The sequence below is a fragment of the Salmo salar genome, chromosome ssa01, assembly GCF_905237065.1.
Source record: "Salmo salar chromosome ssa01, Ssal_v3.1, whole genome shotgun sequence".
In the NCBI taxonomy this organism is placed as follows: Eukaryota; Metazoa; Chordata; class Actinopteri; order Salmoniformes; family Salmonidae; genus Salmo; species Salmo salar.
Window position 1 is genome coordinate 111,397,021 of NC_059442.1, and position 13,925 is coordinate 111,410,945.

The following is a 13,925-nucleotide window of genomic DNA, read 5'->3' on the forward strand; positions in this document are numbered from 1 at the left end:
AACTACACACTACTGTTTTACCATGTAGCGGTGTAGCTAACTACTGGAACTACACACTACTGTTTTGGCAAAAATAAAATATGGCTAAAGTAGGCAAAGTAGTCTTTTTCAGCATGCCACCTGCCTAATTTTCATTTGAAATGTTGTTTTGGGGTCTTTAACAGGCGGCAAAATTACACATTCTGTTAAGATATGACCCCAAAGTGATCTATTCTTGCAATGTGTAGTCTATGACATTTCAGATTTAGATATGATACTTTTTCACAAAGTAGTTTGGATGGAGTGAGCTTTAGTGTAGCTTAACTTATTCCAGTGTGAAGTAATTGGTAGCTTGGTAAACTATATATTCAGAGTAGCTTCAACCAACACTTCCCGTGTGTGTGTGTGTAGATGTGTGTGTCTGTCACACACCCTGAAAGAGAGGGCACCCTGGCATGTCTTCACAGCGGTGGGTGGCTCTCCTCTGGGTGTCTGGGTGCTCCTAGTGAAAGGCCAGAGCCAGCCTGCAGACGGTTCTGTCTCTGTGTGTGTGAATGGCAGCCAGGTCCTTCAGTCTCTCTCTAAGTCTCTCTCTCTCTCTGTCTCTACTCCCAAGCACTCAACTCCAGTTAGTGTGTATCAGAGAGTGTGTGCGGTGGTTGTCTGGCTCTAGACACTGTGGGAGCATGGTGGTTTGTGTGTCACTGAGTAGGTCCCTCGGCCAGCCGTCTGCGCAGACACCGTGTGAAATCCACCTGCGCTCGTGGCAACGCTTGATTGACAATTGACTTTGGCAGCCAGCCCTGAAAATACAGTACATACATATTCAATCTTCAAATCAAATCAAATCACATTTTATTAGTCACATGCGCCGAATACAACAGGTGTACACCTTACAGTGAAATGCTTACTTACAAGCCCTTAACCAACAATTCATTTTTAAGAAAATACCTAAAAAAGAGTAAAAGATATGAATAACAAATAATTAAAGAGCAGCAGTAAATAACAATAGCGGGGCTATATACAGGGGGTACCGTTGTCGAGGTAATTGAGGTAATATGTACATGTAGGTAAAGTTATTAAAGTGATTATGCATAGATAATAACAGAAACCCCAAACAACGTCTATGTTAGAAAACGGCACTCATTCATACATACATACATACATACATACATACATACATACATACATACATACATACATACATACATACATACATACATACATACATACATACATACATACAGACATACATAATTATTCGTTCCTATGGCCTATTTATTGCCTACCTCCTCATGCCCTTTGCACACACTGTATATAGACTTTCTTTTTTTTCTACTGTGTCATTGTCTTGTTTATTGTGTTATTGGCTTGTTTATTGTTTACTCCATGTGTAACTCTGTGTTGTTGTCTGTGTCACACTGCTTTGCTTTATCTTGGCCAGCTCGCAGTTGTAAATGAGAACTTGTTCTCAACTAGCCTACCTGGTTAAATAAAGGTGAAATATAAATTTAAAAAAATAAAATAAATACATACATTCTGATAGTATTCAGACCCCTTGACTTTTTTCACATTCTGTTACGTTACAGCCTTATTCTAAAATGGATTAAATAAAAATTGTCCTCAATCTACACACAATACCCCATAACGACAAAGTGAAACAGGTTTAAAAAAATATAGATATATATTTACATAAGAATTCAGACCCTTTGCTATGAGACATGAAATTGAGCTCAGGTGCATCCTGTTTCCATTGATCATCCTTGAGATTTTTCTACAACTTGATTGGAGTCCACCTGTGGTAAATTCAATTGATTGGACATGATTTGGAAAGGCACACACCTGTCTATTTGAGTCCACCTGTCTATATAAGGTCCCACAGTTGACAGTGCATGTCAGAGCAAAAATCAAGCCATGAGGCCGAAGGAATTGCGTGTAGAGCTCCGAGACAGGATTGTGTCGAGGCACAGATCTGGGGAAGGGCACCAAAACAATTCTGCAGCATTGAACATCCCCAAGAACACAGTGGCCTCCATCATTCTTAAATGGAAGAAGTTTGGAACCACCAAGACTCTTCCTAGAGCTGGCTGCCCGGTCAAACTGAGCAATCAGGGGAGAAGGGCCTTGGTCAAGGAGGTGACCAAGAACCCGATAGTCACTCTGACAGAGCTCCAGAGTTCCTCTGTGGAAATGGGAGAACCTTCCAGAAGGATAACCATCTCTGCAGCACTCCACCAATCAGGCCTTTATGGTAGAGTGGCCAGACGTAAGCCACTCCTCAGTAAAAGACACATGACAGCTCACTTGGAGATGGCCAAAAGGTACCTAAAGTTCTCTCAGACCATGAAAAACAAGATTCTCTGGTCTGATGAAACCAAGGTTGAAGTCTTTGGCCTGAATGCCAAGTGTCACGTATGGAAGAAACCTTGCACCATCCCTACGGTGAAGCATGTGGGGATGTTTTTCAGTAGAAGGGATTGGGAGACTAGTCAGGATCGAGGGAAAGATGAACAGAGCAAAGTACAGAGAGGTCCAGAGCGTTCAGGACCCTCAGACTGGGATGAAGGTTCACCTTCCAACAGGATAACGACCCTAAGCACACAGCCAAGATAACGCAGGAGTGGCTTCGGGACAAGTCTCTAAATGTCCTTGAGTTGCCCAGCCAGAGCCCGGACTTGAGCCTGATCGAACATCTCTGGCATGACCTGAAAATAGCTGTGCACCGACGCTCCCAATCCAACCTGACAGAGCTTGAGAGGATCGGCAGAGAAGAATGGGAGAAACTCCCCAAATACAGGTGTGCCAAGCTTGTAGCATCATACCTAAGAAGATTCAAGGCTGTAATCTCTGCCAAAGGTGCTTCAACAAAGTACTGAGTAAAGGGTCTGAATACTTATGTAAATGTGATATTTCAGTTTTTTTTGTTATAAATTAGTAAAGAAAATCTAAAAACCTGTTTTTGCTTTTCATTATGAGGTATTGTGTGTAGATTGATGAGAAAAAAATTACAATTTCATATATTTTAGAATAAGACTGTAACCTAACAAAATGTGGAAAAAGTCAAATGGTCTGAATATTTTCCGAAGGCACTGTACTGTACATACATACAGTGGCAGTGAGAGCAGCGCTCTAATGAAGGTGGACCATATCTCACCATATGTGTAAATTAGGTGTCATCATGGGGATGAAGGTACAGTGGTTCGCCCTTTAAAAGTTGCGGTGTACTGCAGCACAGCTTGCGTGGTGCCGCAGGCACGTTATTTAAGTGCCAACTACGGGTACCATTAATGCTAGTTAGTGCTAGTTTGACCACCAGAGGGTATCTTTGAGAAGCATTTGATAGCCTTCAATAGTGGCTGTACTAGAGAATTTAAAACCTTTTTTGTAAGAACATAGTATATGGGACTGATTTTAAGAAATGTTGCTTAATTAATTTGATTAATATTATGTTGTTCCCTCTGGGTTTCTGTTAGGATGGAACGGAAAATATGGCGCTGTACAACGTGATGGTTGGGAGTAGGCTACATCGCTGGGCTATTTAGCCATAGAATCCCTGTGTCATGCGGGCACGCGGGAGACCGGGGTTCAATTCCCAGATGGGGAGAAAAGAGTAGGCTGTCCTTGTAAATAAGATTCCATATGTGTTATTTCATTGTTGTGATGTATTCACTATTATTCTACAATGTAGAAAATAGTAAAAATAAAGAAAAACCCTGGAATGAGTAAGTGTCCAAACTTTTGACTGGTACCTGCTTAATTCATTTGATTAATAGTATGGTGTTTCTACTCCAAGAAAAACGTAAAACCCTCTGGGTTTCCGTCAGGATGGAACGTAAAATATGACGCTGGACAAAGTGACAGTCAGGAGTAGGCTACAGTACTACAGTAAGAGCAAAATAATCCTAACAAAATAAAAAAAATAAAAACCTTAGTGTAACAACAGTTTTAGTAAGTAATACCGAAGTCCTGCACAATTATCAGTTTCTATTTAGGTTTATGTTGCCCATTCATTGTCAGTTAGAGACACAGTAGGACCCAAAAGCATAATCAGTGCTCTAACTCCCCCTTGCTCTGGTCTGGAGCAATGAAGTGGTGACGCAGAGTACCGTACTAAACCACAAATTACCTCTAAGTACCGCAGCATAATAGCAAAACTTTTAGTGGAGCAACCACTGTAGACCATGTCTCATCCTATGTGTAAATGAGGTGTCATCATGGTGATGAAGGTAGACCATGTCTCATCCTATGTGTAAATGAGGTGTCATCATGGTGATGAAGGTAGACCTTGTCTCATCCTATGTGTAAATGAGGTGTCATCATGGTGATGAAGGTAGACCATGTCTCATCCTATGTGTAAATGAGGTGTCATCATGGTGATGAAGGTAGACCATGTCTCATCCTATGTGTAAATGAGGTGTCATCATGGTGATGAAGGTAGACCATGTCTCATCCTATGTGTAAATGAGGTGTCATCATGGTGATGAAGGTAGACCATGTCTCATCCTATGTGTAAATGAGGTGTCATCATGGTGATGAAGGTAGACCATGTCTCACCCTATGTGTAAATGAGGTGTCAACATGGTGAAAGGATTGGAACATTAATTTGTATTTGTCTTGTTTAGTCTTATGAAAAATTGTAAAGCGCACGGTATGCCAGCCGTGCCTCAGTAAGACAGCTGCTGCTTCAGTGGTGGTCCATTCCCTGCACAGCAGCATTTGTGTGCTTGCATTACATTGGATGGTCTTGCTTGATCCTACATGTTCTCTAAGGAAGTTCTATAACGTATCAGTACAGCAGTCTTAGCAACCTGAAGACCTATATATAGAAGGTTCCAGCAGCTGAAAGTGACAGGTCATTTCCTGTGAAACATCGTGCTTAGCTTCATTTGACAGAAAGTGTTTAGAGAAAGATGTTGCTGCCAACCCTAATGGCAGTAGCAGGAGCCAGGTGTGTGTGTGTGTGTGTGTATATGTGTGTGTGTGTGTGTGTGTGTGTGTGTGTGTGTGTGTGTGTGTGTGTGTGTGTGTGTGTGTGTGTGTGTGTGTGTGTGTGTGTATATGTGAGTGTGTGAAACCCCTATTGGCAAATGCATCTGACAGCAAAACATGTTGATATTTTGAGCTTGTAGAGGATGGAGGAGCAGCTTTAGCTGTGGTGTGATGAAATACTCTATCTGTGTCACCAAAGCGTTACTTGAGCTGACATATGCAATGTTTACCGTGCATGCAGTCTCTGCTAAAGTGGGAACATTGACTGACTGCTATAGTTACAGGTAATTTTTATTATTATTTAAATGTTTTATTTCACCTTTATTTAACCAGGTAGGCCGGTTGAGAACAAGTTCTCATTTACAACTGCGACCTGGCCAAGATAAAGCAAAGCAGTGCGACAAAAACAACAACACAGAGTTACACATAAACAACGTACAGTCAATAACACAATAGAAAAATATATGTACAGTGTGTGCATATGTAGAAGATTAGGGAGGTAAGGCAATAAACAGGCCATAGAGGCGAAATAATTACAATTTAGCATTAACACTGGAGTGATAGATGTGCAGATGATGATGTGCATGTAGAGATACTGGGGTGCAAAGGAGAAAAAATATAAATAACAATATGGGGATGAGGTAGTTGGGTGTGCTATTTACAGATTGGCTGTGTACAGGTGCAGTGATCGGTAAGCTGCTCTGACAGCTGATGCTTAAAGTTAGAGAGGGAGATATAAGTCTTCAGCTTCAGTGATTTTTGCAATTCGTTCCAGTCATTGGCTGCAGAGAACGAGAAGGAAAGGCGGCCAAAGCAGGTGTTGGCTTTGTGGATGACCAGTGATATACCTGCTGGAGCGCATGCTACGGGTGGGTGTTGCTATGGTGACCAGTGAGCTGAGATAAGTCGGGGCTTTACCTAGCAAAGACTTATAGATGACCTGGATCCAGTGGGTTTGGTGACGAATATGTAGCGAGGGCTAGCCAACGAGAGCATACAGGTCGCAGTGGTGGGTAGTATATGGGGCTTTGGTGACAAAATGGATGGCACTGTGATAGTAAACTGGATGTCTGAGTAGAGTGTTGGAGGCTATTTTGTAAATGTCATCGCCAAAGTCAAGGATCTGTAGAATAATCAGTTTTACGAGGGTATGTTTGGCAGCATGAGTGAAGGATGCTTTGTTGCGAAATAGGAAGTCGATTCTAGATTTAATTTTGGATTAGAGATGCTTAATGTGAGTCTGGAAGGAGAGTTTACAGTCTAACCAGACACCTAGGTATTTGTAGTTGTCCACATATTCTAAGTCAGAACCGTCCAGAGTAGTGATGCTAGTCGGGCAGTTGGGTATGGGCAGCAATCGGTTGAAGTTTTACTAGCATTTAAAAGCAGTTGGAGGCCACGTACAGAGTGTTGTATGGCATTGAAGCTCATTTGGAGGTTTGTTAGCACAGTGTCCAAAGAAGGGCCAGATGTATACAGAATGGTGTCTGCGCAGAGGTGGATCAGAGAATCACCAGCAGCAAGAGCAACATCATTGATATATACAGAGAAAAGAGTTGGCCCGAGAATTGAACCCTGTGGCACCCCCATAAAGACTGCCAGAGGTCTGGACAACTGGCCCTCCGATTTGACACACTGAACTCAGAAAAGTAGTTGGTGAACCAGGCGAGGCAGGCATTTGAGAAGCCAAGGCTATTAATGCGGTGATTGACAAGAGTCAAAAGCCTTGGCCAGGTCGATGAAGAAGGCTGCACAGTACTGTCTTTTATCGATGGCGGTTATGATATCGTTTAGGACCTTGAGCATGGCTGAGGTGCACCCATGACCAGCTCGGAAACCAGATTGCATAGTGGAGAAGGTACGGTGGGATTCGAAATGGTCGGTGATCTGTTTGTTAACTTGGCTTTCGAAGATTTTAGAAAGGCAGGGCAGGATGGATATAGGTCTGTAACAGTTTGGTTCAAGAGTGTCTCCCCCTTTGAAGAGGGGGATGACCGCGGCAGCTTTCCAATCTTTAAGTGGATCTCAGACGATACAAAAGAGAGGTTGAACAGGCTAGTAATAGGGGTTGCAACAATTTCGGCGGATCATTTTAGAAAGAGAGGGTCAAGATTGTCTAGCCCAGCTGATTTGTACGGGTCCAGGTTTTGCAGCTCTTTCAGAACATCAGCTATCTGTATTTGGGTGAAGGAGAAGTCATTTTCACAGCAGCTTTAGTCGTTGATGGTAGCCTTGAATATCAATTCAAACCTCTTCTTAAGTAGCCTGAGGGCCAGTCTGTTTGTGCGATATGTCATATGAACATGTTTGGCATGACAATGAATGACAAGGTGTTGGCACAATAGCACAAACAGACTGGCACTCAGGCTACTTAAAGGGGAGGTTGGAATTGATATTCATGATCTAAACTGACATGTGATGGCATCCTAGTCCATCTGTAGCCTAACAAGTTGGGGTCAAGTTGGGGTCAATTTGAATTCAAGTCATTCAATTCAGGAAGTGGATACAAAATTAAAGTTGATAAAAAAAGAAGAAAAGAAAATCTACCTTGACATCCATGTTGAGGAGCCACGTAAAGTGGCTCCTGCCTGTGTCGTCTGCCAGGGGCTCGATGACAATACACGTTGGTCCGTCCTCCGCTCTATTCAGATCAAGTAAATAAAATCACTCATTAAAACTCTATTAACAATGTAATGTGTAGAAACCTACAGCATAATTATTAACTGAACCTAAAATAACCTTTATATCAAATAACCTTTGCAATGGCCCTTCTGTGACAGCATGAGCCATAAACAGGCTTTGGTCCAAGCGCACCCTCTATCCAACTCTATGAGCCAGGCTTATCCGAGCAAAGCCGGTGTTCTTGTTACCTGACGAAGCTTTTCTGAGGAGGGAAGGACTCCAGGTGTGTGGCTGCTCCCCCCAGATAGATACATGACTCCTGTCTGGAGAAGTGTCTCACACTCAGGAAGTCTCTCTGGCCTATCAGGTTGCCGGCTGTCTCTGCTGACACCTCGTGTGTAACCATGGTTTCCGGGCCAGCTTGCTTTAGAACCTTCAACACAAGAGACAGACTGACAATACAATATCATTTACTGTACTGCTATGTGTCCCAAATAGGACCGTATTCCCTATATGGAGCACTGCTTTCTCATGTCACTACTAGTGCACTGTATAGGGAGTAGGATGCCAGTTGGGACGAAGGCTTTGTAATGCCAGCTGAAGACACAGGATCTGCCGTAGCAGTTTGTTCTTCCCTCATCAGAATGTCACCAGACAAGTGTGATATCCTGGTGTTGTAAAGACTATTGACACTGTATGGTCCATGTCTACTGTAAAACTATCGACCATCGACACTGTGTGGTCCACGTCTACCGTAAAACTAGCGACACTATCAACTATCGACACTGTGTGGTCCACGTCTACTGTAAAACTAGCGACACTCTCAACTATCGACACTGTGTGGTCAACGTCTATCGTAAAACTATTGACACTATCGACCATCGACACTGTGTGGTCCACGTCTACCGTAAAACTATTGACTATCGACTATCGACACTGTGTGGTCCACGTCTACCGTAAAACTATTGACTATCGACTATCAACACTGTGTGGTCCACGTCTACCGTAAAACTATTGACATTATCGACTATTGACACTGTATGGTCCATGTCTACCGTAAAGCTATCGACACTATCGACTATTGACACTGTGTGGTCCACGTCTACCATAAAACTATCGACTATTGACAGTGTGTGGTCCACGTCTACCGTAAAACTATCGACTATTGACAGTGTATGGTCCACTTCTACCGTAAAACTATCGACACTATCGACTATTGACACTGTATAGTCCACGTCTACCATAAAACTATCGACTATTGACACTGTATGGTCCACGTCTACCATAAAACTATCGACACTATCGACTATTGACACTGTATGGTCCACGTCTACCATAAAACTATCGACACAATCGACTATTGACACTGTATGGTCCACGTCTACCGTAAAACTATCGATACTATCGACTATTGACACTGTGTGGTCCACGTCTACCATAAAACTATCGACTATTGACACTGTATTGTCCACGGCCACCATAAAACTATTGACTATTGACACTGTGTGGTCCACGTCTACCATAAAACTATCGACTATTGACACTGTATGGTCCACGTCCACCATAAAACTATCGACTATTGACACTGTGTGGTCCACGTCTACCATAAAACTATCGACACTATGGACTATTGACACTGTATGGTCCACGTCTACCATAAAACTATCGACTATTGACACTGTGTGGTCCACGTCTACCATAAAACTATCGACACTATCGACTATTGACACTGTGTGGTCCACGTCTACCATAAAACTATCGACTATTGACAGTGTGTGGTCCACGTCTACCGTAAAACTATCGACTATTGACACTGTATGGTCCACGTCTACCGTAAAACTATCGACACTATCGACTATTGACACTGTATGGTCCACGTCTACCATAAAACTATCGACTATTGACACTGTATGGTCCACGTCTACCATAAAACTATCGACACTATCGACTATTGACACTGTATGGTCCACGTCTACCATGAAACTATCGACACTATCGACTATTGACACTGTATGGTCCACGTCTACCGTAAAACTATCGATACTTTCGACTATTGACACTTTGTGGTCCACGTCTACCATAAAACTATCGACACTATCGACTATTGACACTGTATGGTCCACGTCTACCATAAAACTATCGACTATTGACACTGGGTGGTCCACGTCTACCATAAAACTATCGACACTATCGACTATTGACACTGTGTGGTCCACGTCTACTATAAAACTATCGACTATTGACACTGTGTGGTCCACGTCTACCATAAAACTATCGACTATTCACACTGTGTGGTCCACGTCTACCATAAAACTATCGACACTATCGACTATTGACACTGTGTGGTCCACGTCTACCATAAAACTATCGACTATTGACACTGTGTGGTCCACGTCTACCATAAAACTATCGACTATTGACACTGTATGGTCCACGTCCACCATAAAACTATCGACTATTGACACTGTGTGGTCCACGTCTACCATAAAACTATCGACTATTGACACTGTGTGGTCCACGTCTACCATAAAACTATTGACTATTGACACTGTGTGGTCCACGTCTACCATAAAACTATCGACTATTGACACTGTGTGGTCCACGTCTACCATAAAACTATCGACTATTGACACTGTGTGGTCCACGTCTACCATAAAACTATCGACTTTTGACACTGTGTGGTCCACGTCCACCATAAAACTATCGACTATTGACACTGTGAGGTCCACGTCTACCATAAAACTATCGACACTATCGACTATTGACACTGTATGGTCCACGTCTACCATAAAACTATCGACTATTGACACTGTATGGTCCACGTATACCATAAAACTATCGACACTATCGACTATTGACACTGTATGGTCCACGTTTACCATAAAACTATCGACTATTGACACCGTATGGTATACTTCTACCATAAAACTATCGACTATTGACACTGTATGGTCCACGTCTACAATAAAACTATCGACTATTGACAGTGTGTGGTCCACGTCTACCATAAAACTATCGACTATTGACACTGTGTGGTCCACGTCTACCATAAAACTATCGACTATTGACACTGTGGTCCACGTCTACCATAAAACTATCGACTATTGACAGTGTGTGGTCCCGGTCTACCATAAAACTATCGACTATTGACACTGTGTGGTCCACGTCTACCATAAAACTATCGACTATTTACACTGTGGTCCACGTCTACCATAAAACTATAGACTATTGACACTGTATGGTCCACGTCTACCATAAAACTATCGACTATTGACACTGTATGGTCCAAGTCTACCATAAAACTATCGACTATTGACACTGTATGGTCCACGTCTACCATACAACTATTGATACTATCGACTATTGATAATGTGTGGTCCACGTCTACCATAAAACTATTGACTATTGACACTGTATTGTCCACGTCTACCATAAAACTTTCGAATATTGACACTGTATGGTCCACGTCAACCATAAAACTATCGACTTTTGACACTGTATGGTCCACGTCTACCATAAAACTATTGATACTATCGACTATTGACACTGTGTGGTCCACGTCTACCATAAAACTATTGTCTATTGACACTGTATGGTCCACGTCTACCATAAAACTATCGACTATTGACACTGTATGGTCCACGTCTACCATAAAACTATCGACTATTGACACTGTATGGTCCATGTCTACCATAAAACTATCGACTATTGACACTGTGGTCCACGTCTAGCATAAAACTATCGACTATTGACACTGTGTGGTCCACGTCTACCATAAAACTATCGACACTATCGACTATTGACACTGTGTGGTCCACGTCTACCATAAAACTATCAACTATTGACACTGTATGGTCCACGTCTACCATAAAACTATCGACTATTGACACTGTATGGTCCATGTCTACCATAAAACTATCGACACTATCGACTATTGACACTTTATGGTCCACGTTTACCATAAAACTATCGACTATTGACACCGTATGGTACACTTCTACCATAAAACTATCGACTATTGACACTGTATGGTCCACGTCTACCATAAAACTATCGACTATTGACAGTGTGTGGTCCACGTCTACCATAAAACTATCGACTTTTGACACTGTATGGTCCACGTCTAACATAAAACTATTGATACTATCGACTATTGACACTGTATGGTCCACGTCTACCATAAAACTATCGACTATTGACACTGTATGGTCCACGTCTACCATAAAACTATCGACTATTGACACTGTATGTTCCACGTCTACCATAAAACTATCGACTTTTGACACTGTATTGTCCACGTCTACCATAAAACTATTGATACTATCGACTATTGACACTGTGTGGTCCACGTCTACCATAAAACTATTGACTATTGACACTGTATGGTCCACGTCTACCATAAAACTATCGACTATTGACACTGTGTGGCCCACGTCTACCATAAAACTATCGACTATTGACAGTGTGTGGTCCACGTCTACTGTAAAACTATCGATACTGTCGACAATCAACACTGTGTTGTCCACGTCTACCGTAAAACTATCGACACTATCGACTATTGACAGTGTGTGGTCCACGTCTACCATAAAACTATTGACTATTGACACTGTATGGTCCACGTCTACCATAAAACTATCGACTATTGACACTGTATGGTCCACGTCTACCGTAAAACTATCGACACTATCGACTATTGACACTGTATGGTCCACGTCTACCATAAAACTATCGACTATTGACACTGTATGGTCCACGTCTACCATAAAACTATCGACACTATCGACTATTGACACTCTATGGTCCACGTCTACCATAAAACTATCGACTATTGACACTGTGTGGTCCACGTCTACCATAAAACTATCGACTATTGACAGTGTGTGGTCCACGTCTACCATAAAACTATCAACTATTGACACTGTATGGTCCACGTCTACCATAAAACTATCGACACTATCGACTATTGACACTGTATGGTCCACGTTTACCATAAAACTATCGACTATTGACACCGTATGGTACACTTCTACCATAAAACTATCGACTATTGACACTGTATGGTCCACGTCTACCATAAAACTATCGACTATTGACAGTGTGTGGTCCACGTCTACCATAAAACTATCGACTATTGACACTGTGTGGTCCACGTCTACCATAAAACTATCGACTATTGACACTGTGGTCCACGTCTACCATAAAACTATCGACTATTGACAGTGTGTGGTCCACGTCTACCATAAAACTATCGACTCCTGACACTGTGTGGTCCACGTCTACCATAAAACTATCGACTATTGACACTGTGGTCCACGTCTACCATAAAACTATCGACTATTGACACTGTATGGTCCACGTCTACCATAAAACTATCGACTTTTGACACTGTATGGTCCACGTCTACCATAAAACTATTGATACTATCGACTATTGACACTGTGTGGTCCACGTCTACCATTAAAACAATTGACTATTGACACTGTATGGTCCACGTCTACCATAAAACTATCGACTATTGACACTGTATGGTCCACGTGTACCATAAAACTATCGACTATTGACACTGTATGGTCCATGTCTACCGTAAAACTATCGACACTATCGACTATTGACACTGTGTGGTCCACGTCTACCATAAAACTATCGACTATTGACACTGTATGGTCCACGTCTACCATAAAACTATCGTCTATTGACACTGATTGGTCCACGTCTACCATAAAACTATCGACTATTGACACTGTATGGTCCAAGTCTACCGTAAAACTATCGACACTATCGACTATTGACACTTTATGGTCCACGTCTCCCATAAAACTATAGACTATTGACACTGTATGGTCCACGTCTACCATAAAACTATCGACACTATCGACTATTGACACTGTATGGTCCACGTCTACCATAAAACTATCGACACTATCGACTATTGCCACTGTATGGTCCACGTCTACCGTAAAACTATCAATACTATCGACTATTGACACTGTGTGGTCCACGTCTACCATAAAACTATCAACTATTGACACTGTATGGTCCACGTCTACCATAAAACTATCGACACTATCGACTATTGACACTGTATGGTCCACGTCTACCATAAAACTATCGACTATTGACACTGTGTGGTCCAAGTCTACCATAAAACTATCGACACTATCGACTATTGACACTGTGTGGTCCACGTCTACCATAAAACTATCGACTATTGACACTGTGTGGTCCACGTCTACCATAAAACTATCGACTATTGACACTGTCTGGTCCACGTCTACCATAAAACTATCGACTATTGACACTGTGTGGTCCACGTCTACCATAAAACTATCGACTAT

At 42.1% G+C, this 13,925-nt stretch overlaps 1 protein-coding gene across 1 annotated transcript in view; it reads right to left on the bottom strand.

Moving 5' to 3' along the window:
* Positions 1-334: 334 nt before the first annotated feature.
* The window catches only part of LOC106594977 (steroidogenic acute regulatory protein, mitochondrial-like), a 91,320-nt gene continuing 77,729 nt past the window's right edge, over positions 335-13,925 (bottom strand). Inside the window, exons 5-7 of the mRNA XM_045687519.1 lie at positions 7,839-8,023; positions 7,516-7,609; positions 335-782 (exon numbers count right to left, since the gene is read on the bottom strand). Of these exons, the coding sequence (XP_045543475.1) occupies positions 681-782; positions 7,516-7,609; positions 7,839-8,023 (381 nt within the window). The 3' untranslated portion in view covers positions 335-680. The remainder of the gene's footprint in view (positions 783-7,515; positions 7,610-7,838; positions 8,024-13,925) is intronic.